Consider the following 10,591-nt stretch of genomic DNA (forward strand, 5'->3'; position numbering starts at 1 on the left):
ACAATGCTCTATGTTAGAATCATGTACATACGAGTAACTGCTAGAGCTAACAATATATAATTAGTAATCGTTGACGGAATGTGTCACTCATTTGTACGACTTCATATTCGATAACGTAGAAAAAAAACGTCATCCCAGAATAATAAATTCAGAGTACGATAGTAAAATATGTTTAATGGAAAACAACTTTTCAAACGCAATTGGAATATCGATTCATCAAAATAAAAATATTACCAAGAAAAATTGAAAAATGTATCAAAATATTTAGGTAATTATTACCAATTACAATTTTTTGAGAAATTACTTACACTAAATATCGTAAAAACCATTTAATAGCAAACTTTTTAAAATTAAATTATTTATTTAACAAAATTAAAAATATAATAGGATAATCTATAAACTAATGTTAATTTTATACTGTCTACTTTCTTATAATATTTTTTATCTTGTAAAATCTTTTTAAAATTTTAGCGTACTTGCATCATCATTAAAAATAAAAACAAAGAAGCCAAACAAATTCTAGGACTAAATATAGTATATATAGTCATACTATAATATAGTCTTAAAGTAGTTACCAAATGTAATATTTTTATACAAATATAGTTATTGCGTATACATAACATAATTCACAAATCATAATGTATCAGTATATTATATTATACATATATTTATATCTAAAATCTTAAATAACAACTACCGCGGCTTACTAGATACGAATTAAATAGCAATAAATAATAATACATAGACACATAATAAGAAAAAACACATCACATTTGATGAACACAAAGATGAAGAATAATAACAATAACAACTGAAAATTTCAGTGATAAGTACTTAAGTCAGTATTAAGAAAAAAAGCATAAAGATATATGTATTAATATTGTATAACCTATGAATCATTATGTAAATAACGAATTCATCAATGAGTGAAAGGATCGTACACACAGAACGTAACCCAAATTCTTAGTCTACACATAATTTTACTCAAGCAAATAACAAAAAAACAATAATAATAAAAAACGACTATCGTAAGCCATATTTTCGCGTACAAATAGCTGGCGCCCTCGTGGCGCCCACTTTATACAGTAGGAAAGTTGGCATACAGTAACACGGTTGTCTATGACCAAGTTAAACCAGCCATGCGGTCTCGCCTAGAGCTCGTTGGGCGTTTAAAAAATAATAATAATGAAATTATTATATATTTTTATATTATTATATGCTCTCGTATATAATATATATATATACTATACTAACGCTCAGTGTTTTCTGAGGTCGTACATAACCGTATATATAACACTATACATATATAATATATGTGAAATGACGTCCACATTTATGTTGTTCGTTGTCTCGTTGATGTATAATAATTTTATGTATTCTTTCACGCTAAGCAAAATCGCTATGAATATCCTTATATTGAGTACTTCTCGTAAAAATATCTTGCGTTTTGATAATAAATATTCATAATTGTCGCATACGGTAGACGTTTAAGTACATATAGACAGTTATATTACAAAGGACCATTGATTATCCACATGGAAAAATAATGAAAAAAAACATTTCGCAGTCACTGTCTTATTACGTGAAAAAAACGTATTTTCACTTTTGTGCCTAGCCACAAGATCCTGATACTGATTTCATAAACACTCATATTATGTTATGACTATAATATAATAGGACTTTTTATTTGAACGATTCGGAAAGTAATTAATAACGGCGCACACTAGTTAGATCCCAGAAAAAAAATCGTTTGTCGTCAAGTTAAGATTTAACAAATTCGTAGTATCTAATTTTTCCCAATATTTTTCTGTCACTTTTCATTAATACAATTTTTTGTCAGATATTTTACAATTTTTTCTTCTTACCTTTAGACTTTTATTTGGATATAATTTCAATGATATTAATAATAAGTGGTAAGTGGTATATATTAAATATACAAAACAAATCATTTAAATACAATCATTAATGCGCATTAGGTTAAGTTAATTTAAAAGCTAAATAGCTAATAAGGTGTACATAAATGCCTTTTAAATTCACATTATAGAATTATATAGGTTAATGCGCATTATATATTAAATTGATAAAGTCGGAGTAACCCTATATGCGCATCTACGATTGGATATAAGCATACCAATATTATAATAGCTTATAGTCTGATACAAAATTTAAAAACCCAAGAAAGTCGCTTGTTGTATAATAGGTTTTGAGTGTACATTGTAATTGTCTAGGTCACTGTGTAATCGATGTGTTATACTTGAATTCAATGATCATGCATTGTATACGGAGCATTGAATATCCATATATTTATACTATTAACAATAAGTTAGATCGAACTAATTTTCATCTAAAACAAATCGAAAATATTAAAGAGTATAACATTTTATAAAAATTAAAATATCAATAAATATATTTATATTAAATGAGAAAATCTTCTAGTATAAAAATATCACAAAAAAACATCGAAATATTTTGAAAACTATATTATGTGTAGTAAATTCTAATAATTATGAATATCTTATACAATTTCAAGAGTTTTCAATCATATATCTTTAAATTATAATAAAACAAAATCGGTTTATCAACGAAAAAACTACTATGTTTTTTCTTTTTCCACGATTATTATTATTTTGAAAACCACTGGAATTTTTTCTCGACTGTTTCGTCGGTGGCGCGAATCGAAGGGTGGCGAGAAGAAAAGAAAATAGATGATCAACAAAAAATACGTCGGTTACCTGGTCGCCGAGATTATACCGTAAACAGTACGTATAGTCGATGATCCCGCGGTTTATATACGGTTAATATTATGTAGAACCTTACTTTGGAATTCAAGAACGGACAGATTCAGTAAGTTTTTGCCAAAATATTTCTTACCAAAATACAGGGAGATTTTAATCACTCATGGCCGGATTGCGTTGTGTACGAATACAATATTTTTGATGTTTGCGTTGAGTGGATACGACAATTTGGCGTGTTTTCGTATTTCAACGATCTCTGTACACTCTTATAAAAAGTTTGCTCTTTGTACCGGTCTTTACCGTTTTGGTTTTTTTCATGTTTCACGTCTGCACATTTTTACAACGTATAATTTACTATAGCGTTGCACTGCAGTATGACGACATTTCGACCGCCAATCTCAATCTACCTGTAATATCTATAGCCAATAGTTTTCACATCGCATAGTATATTATAATGTTGTATACAGTGGCGAAACTAAACTTGATCACCTCCGACCACTAACGATTATATACCAATTCACAAATTTTTCTTTAAATTGTTGATAAATTGTTCCACGCGCATATTTATGATCGTAATTTTGAATTTGATAATAAAACATCGATGAGTTTAGAAAATCTTGGTAAAATAATCGCGTAACGCAATTTATTTATGTTTAGAGTTCATACATCATACCTATTTAAACACGATAAATTTAAGTATTGTGGATTATCGTCGATTTGTTTATAAGCTGGCGAAACTATGCGTAACTATTTTGGCATAATATAACTGCTGAAATGCGTAATAGTGTTTATATTGCTGTATCATTATTATTGATTTGGTTCACGGCGCCACCGATCCGAATACGTTGACAGTATTCTGTCAAACGTGCGAACATCAACAGACGTTAGGGTTGCGCGAGTATTATCGTTACACGGACATCGCACACTGATTAACTTCACAACGCTCTGCGACAAATAGATGATTGATCATAAAAAAATAAAAACATATTTGTCTTTATTAAATTATATAATTATATAAAAGGTCATACTACCTATACCAGCATGCATCTATATTATTATTATTATTATGTTATTATTTTTAATAACTGAACCAAACAGGTCCAAAAATACAAACATATATTGCATAAACATTATTTAACTTAATAATTCAACAATTTGAATATAGCATTACAAATTTTATATTAATAACTTTGATCTGGTAAAACCATGGCACAATTACTTAGGATAGCTACAGTGTAAAAACAGAACATTAGTTATAGATCTTTAATCTGACGGATAATGACTAAAAAATAATCTTTGTAAGAAGTGCTGGTCAGTCAATTGTAATTAAACATATTTAATTATAAAATAGCTAATATCATTGGTTATAATAGGTACAATATAATCAATATGACTAATTATACAAAAATGTCCAGTAGGCCCTATATTTTGCACACAAATTCCCTGAGACTCGGGTAGTGTTCATAGCTTCGTTTCCAACTCCTATAAACACATATTGGTATATAATATTACACATGAATATTGTTTTGGATCACAAAAATCGAATATTTATTTTATTTATACATTAAGTTGCCGTTGGCTACATAAATAAAAGAAATTTATATATTATGTATAAAAAATTAATGTACTTATGTTTATTATTTATACTTTATAGATTATATAAATACTCAAAAACTACTCGACAAATTTTGAAGAAGTTTCAAATTGTTCTTAGAGATACCAGGAAAGTTTAGGGAAGGAAATAGTTTGAATCACATTCGAAAATATAGGCACCAAGTTCTAAATCCGTGGTTTATCTATCTCGGTTGAATTCGTTCACAGACCGAGATACACCGACGTCGTGCGCTAATTTATCCGTTAAGATACACTAAAATCGATATATCTATATAATATGTAACACTGTATTTTATATTTGTTTATTTTTTTACGAGTGATTTCGAATTAAATAGTTAGTATATTTTAGTTATTAAATTTTTACAAATTATGAAATATGATTCAAGATAATATAATCTTAAAAAAGTTGTACTTTTTTTTTAATTAGTCCAAACGAATACTGCTTTTTAGTATAGTCATTTCAAGGACACATAATGAAATTTATAAAGCAGTAAGGCATTATAATAATTATCATACCCACAACCCACGCGTTTGAATAATAATAATATAATATATGTAGCGACGACGCGACGACACAGCGACAAACAAAACATAATTTCTTAGTTTATTATAATATATTACATATTTTAACACGTTCCGATAATCTGCTTCAGTCCTGTATAAATATATATCATTACTCGTATAATACATTACACAGGTTTACGCGAACGGACGGACAAATCATCTTTACTGACCCTTTCAAAAAAAAGTGTCTTGGTACTTAAGTATAGTCTACTATAAAAAGTGAAAAGGAGAAAGCTACGTTAATCTGTGTTAAAAATTATTTCGTACAAAATAGATTTTGAAAATATTTTTTTTATTTTATTAACTAATAAAAGGTTAACGACATATTTATTAAAATTTCATTTAAAAATATAAAACTGTATAATTTAGAGTGTTTTAAAAACAGATCTCAAGTCTTGACGCATTAGAAATATCAGAAATTATTACAGCGGTAAAATTGTTTGTAAGTAGTTGGTTTTGAGATTGATGCCAAAAAAAGAGGTGGACACATAATATACCCTAAGCCTCAATTAATTATTACCAGCAGTATTATAGTAACTATTTCTAAAAATTCTACCGATCGCAATTCGCAAACTTTCTTTTTATAAACGCGAATAGTGACAATTTGGCTAAGTATTAACAGTAATATATTTCGAGATTGTTGGTTTCAGATTCCAGGGCATTTGGTGAATTAAAAAAGTAAAAAAAATGGGTTTTAAAATAAATGCTATAAAATAATTAACATTTTATTGTTTGTCATTGAAAGCGTATAATTAACCACGCGGAGGGACGCATGGGTCTGCTCAACCTATACGATTCTGTATCCCACCATTACACATTTTCTAAAACTCTTCTACGTATAGTTGCACGGTGTACGGCGAAGGCGCGCACGGCTATTCTATAGAAAATTATTGCATTGTATTCATTGTTGAACCTCTCTCGGTCTCATACCGCACACAGCCGCACGAAGGTATGTAGTCGGTACGGTTTTATTTTTTTGTTATCGCCCGGAACACGGCCGGGTGGAACAAATGTTTCGTTTTTTGGTCCGTCGTCCGGCAAGTACGGCGGGCGACCCGTGGCAAACGAGTAATAATTATTGCGACTGCGGCGTCCGGCCGTCGTAGGCGAATAATTCGTTTAGATCGATATAAATATGTAATTATTGCGAGATTACATAATATATTATTACGAGTATAATGTGTATAATGTGCGATTGCGGCGGAATCTAATGGTCTTATTAAAACGGTTTTCGTTTATATAAAACAACCGCGTTGCGCACCGTGGAATGTCGATTGTTTAAAAATTAATTGTCCCATTGTGAGCGCGCAATGTGACGCGTGATATTGTTTAATATAATATAGACACTGACACTAAAAAATGCCCAGAAAATAATATTATCGTACAGTTTATTGTATTGGTGTAGATATTACATCCGAAACGCCGTTTTTACACCGTAGACTGCACATAATATAATAATAATCGTACCCTACCAATATATTTTATATACACACGGGCCGGCAGGTATGTCATGCGGCGTGGTGCGATAAATTATTATAAAATGACAACAAATCGCGTATAATGTGTGCTTCGGCTATACGTATACGTATTACCTATATATATATCTACGCGTATGTTCCGTGTAACATTGCCGTCTACAACACCAATAGCTGCAAATACACAACTGGTACACGTTTAAAATAAGACGGACGACGTATACGTACAACGTGAACAGCGATTATTATTTTTCCGCGATAACTGCGTGCGTCGACTCACGGCTAATAACTCCGACAAACAGTGAGCTCATTGACTCTACACATACACCATAGATTACGCATTTTGGACACCGTGGTCGCAGACACGATCCCGGCGAATTCTCACATTTTATTTTATCGTAGAAGAAGATCGACGCGCAGACGTGCCGCGTGTAACACATTATTGAAATACAATCGGTACAAACGTTATTTCACGTATATATATACCAACAATAACCGCCCGATTTTGCGGTACCTTTTATCGGACGATGTGTGGGAACCGGGGAGGAACGATTTACAAATAATTATTACGATACACACGGAGTGGAACGACTGCACGGGTTGTCGGCGTTTTTATCCGCGGGATCACAACCGCACCGGAACACGATCGAATCGCTCGAAAATCCAAAGTGGAAACGCCGCGATAAGTCGGACGACGATGGTCATGATGGTTTTAATGGTTTTGTTTTCGAAAGACTTGTATTTATTACCTATTATACCAGATCTCGAGCGGGCCGATTTTCTTTTTCACACTATACCAAGTAGGTAGGCACCTCCTGTTATAGATATTATTATTTTACTCGTGTATAACGTCGATATCTAAATGTACCTGCGTAGGACGCGTATATAGGCGCGTTGTAGTAATTCGGAGATTTCGGAGCAGCTCGAGATAACAGACGGTGCGGCAAGGATTTAACCGTACGATAATCAGAAATTATTATATTTTTTTTTAAGTAGACGGCGAAATAATATATTACGGGTTCGCACGTTTCGAGTGCCTACTTGACCGACGGCGTGCGTTCGCGTGAAAAACAAGTAGTAAAAAACAACCGATTACGTAAATAATTAATACGGTGGCATCATGCGAGAACGAGATACGACAACGACGGTTTACAAGATATACGTACGTACTACGTGATGCGTATATAAGTATACGTAGCGGACATAATATTTTTATTGACGTCGAACGCCGGCGGTCGGTCGTCGATTCGTGGCAAATAATAAATATCGTATTGGCGACGGCGACGATATAATAATAATAATTAATAAGCCAATGTCAGTGCGAAAAAAATATATTAAACGATCGGTTTTTATTTTCATTTTATGCTGACTGACAACGCGTAACACGATATTCTCTACTAATAACTATTAAATAATAATAATAATAATAACTGTTACGACAACGGCGGCGGTAGCCACCGGTTACACCACCGCCTGTGCGACCTGTTGCGCATGGGCAGGGTTAACGCGGTATCAGTGGCATCGGTGGCGGCTTATCAACGCGGTCGTGTGTCGTGTACGACGTTGAAACTTGAAACACAATATCGTTATAATAATATTCCAACTACGCGTTTACAGACCGTAATCGCGATAAGTGCGTGCAAACACACGAAAAATAAATAAAACGTCAAACTTCGGCTTACTTGTACGTAGAGGCGGCGGATGCGTCTTGCTCTTGGTGGTGCCGGGTGTGGCGACGGCAACGGCGGCGGCGGTGGTGGTGCTGGCGGTCTGCGTCCAGCGTACACCGTCGTCCGCGCCGGTTCTGACCTGTTGAATGCCCGCCATCGCCGTGGGTGAATGCGCGTTTCCTCTCTGTCACCGACTACGTCCGCGGCAGTCACCGTCGTCGCTGTGGGAGCAACGACTACACACTTCTCGGCTCTCGCAGAGCGACCGTGTGTGTCAGTGCCGCACACGCGCCAGCGCGCGCGCGCGCACGCCCGCTCTCGCGTCTACGGTCGCGCGGCGGACGGTGGCGATCTTTTACTTTTTATTTATGTTTCTTATTTTATATTTATTATATAATTTTAAAATTTTTTGTTTTTTTTCTTCTAGAGTGTGTCCGATATAACTCGTTTTCCGCGCGCAGACGGTCGCCCGGCTGGTTTTTCGATGCCCGAGCGCGGACGAGAGCGCACGAAAAGGGGAACGACGAGCGGTCGCGGGAACGACGGCCGGTGGACAGCGGGTAACGCAATGTCACGCGCACGGCCGACCGCGGCGGACGTCGTGGACCGCACTTGCAGTCGTACGTGCCGGCGATGGCGACCGACGACGACGACGAGATCGCAAACGTGATTTTAGACGAATTTGATTAGATCGGATTTTAGCAAGAAAAAAAAAAATTGAAAATACCCACGAAAAACCAGTGTAGAACGTCGGGGTTGGGGAGGCGACGGAGCAGAAAATCACACACACACTCGTTCGGGAGAGACGTCAGCTCAGCTCGAGCTCCGAGTACGGACGTATGTGCGTGCGTGTATTGCGCGCATTAACGTATGTGTGTGTGCGTGTAACACTTGCACAATACTACCGGCGGCACTCTGCCGAACGTGTGCGTATCTGTGTGTGTGCGTGCCGACTACGTGTGGTACGTACGTACGCGCACACACACGGAGGCGCTCGCCTGCCGCCGCCCGCCCGCCAGCTCACACAATAGCCGTCCGCGACGAGTGGAGCGGGCCCCCACTAACGCCGCCGTCACCGCCACCGCCGCCGCCGCCGCCGCCGGTTCGTGCTCGGGGTGCCCGCGTTCCGTGTCGGTGGGGCTCGGTCTCGACGTCGGTGTGGTGTGTGGTGTGGTGTGGGGGGGAGGCGGCCGTGACCAAATCGCGGCGGGACGGGAACGAGGGACACGGGTGTGACGGCGGCTGTCGAATCCACCGGACGAGATAAACGTTTAGCACCGAGCGATACGCGCTGTGCGACGGCGGCGGCGACGACGACGACGGTTTCACGAACAGGCTGGCGGTTTAGGTTGAACGGCGATCGGTCGAGTCGTCGTCGTCTCGGCAGCCGCGGTGCAGCACACAGTCGGGTTGAGGGAACTCAGCTGTTGCCGCCGCCACCAGACGGTCGTGCTAATAATATTATTATTATAAATGTGTATCCGGTCGTCGGCGGCGGCGGCGGCGACGACGTGACCGCTCCCGGTGGCCGAGACCAGTTGGCATACGACTCGCGATGTCCGTCTTCGATAATTAATATCATTATTGTATGTGATGCATTAATACCCAATAAAGGTTTTTTTTCGTCGTAATAATATCATTCACGAGCTGATAACAGTGTTGATCGCCGTACACGTGCCGACGCTCGTCGTGGATCGACCAACGGCATACGTCAAGTTGTGCTTGTCCGAGATGAAAACCTGTCACGAATCAATCATAATAATTTAGGGGTCTTTTGCTCTTATAGTTTTGTGTATTTACGAGCTTTTGAAAACGCTATCTTGAATTAAACATCGGTACTTTTAGTCCTCCTCCAATCCACTTCCACTGTAAAAGTTCCTTTTCACCATTATGCAATTCTTCGTTGCATTGAATGTTATATTATTATCGTCCGAATAACTGCGTATTAACTCCAACTACCCACCTAAACGGCTAAACGTTGGTACCCAAGTCTTATTCTGAGCCTTTGAAGCAACAGTTAGTTGATAATTGATAACTTATACAGTTATATTTTATGCTAAACAATATCAATTTAATTATAACAGATTAATAATGTAATTATATTATATATTATAAAATACCGTGTTAAATATTGAAATTTGATACCATTGATACCCACGTAATATCTGCAATAAGTTATATTTAATTTAATAGTTTTTATACATTTTTAGTTTGTATTATGAAAAGTAAATTTAATCACAAATACCTCATTTTATGTTAAAATTTACGACCATAATATTAAAAAGGCACAAAGTCCATACATTATAATATTTATATTTTACCTATACAATACATTAATGCGACGTACTATAATTGACTTCATTATATCAATAGGTTATGTTTAATACACATTAATATTATATATTTATTATTTATATTATGAAAATACTATTTTTATATGGGATTGTCGGTCGGTAAAAAGTTTTCAAAAATTGTTTGACCCTTTCCTATTTTGTCGAATAATTACCATATAAAAATTTCAAAATAAATGATT

General features: G+C 36.0%; 1 protein-coding gene across 1 annotated transcript in view; it reads right to left on the reverse strand.

Moving 5' to 3' along the window:
- LOC132928261 (dual 3',5'-cyclic-AMP and -GMP phosphodiesterase 11-like) overlaps window positions 1-9,449 on the reverse strand; it is a 78,014-nt gene extending 68,565 nt beyond the window's left edge. Inside the window, exon 1 of the mRNA XM_060992810.1 lies at window positions 8,071-9,449. Coding sequence (XP_060848793.1) covers window positions 8,071-8,215 — 145 coding nt within the window. The 5' untranslated portion in view covers window positions 8,216-9,449. The remainder of the gene's footprint in view (window positions 1-8,070) is intronic.
- Between the last annotated feature and the right edge of the window lie 1,142 nt (window positions 9,450-10,591).

The sequence above is a fragment of the Rhopalosiphum padi genome, chromosome 4 (assembly GCF_020882245.1).
Source record: "Rhopalosiphum padi isolate XX-2018 chromosome 4, ASM2088224v1, whole genome shotgun sequence".
Lineage (NCBI taxonomy): Eukaryota > Metazoa > Arthropoda > Insecta > Hemiptera > Aphididae > Rhopalosiphum > Rhopalosiphum padi.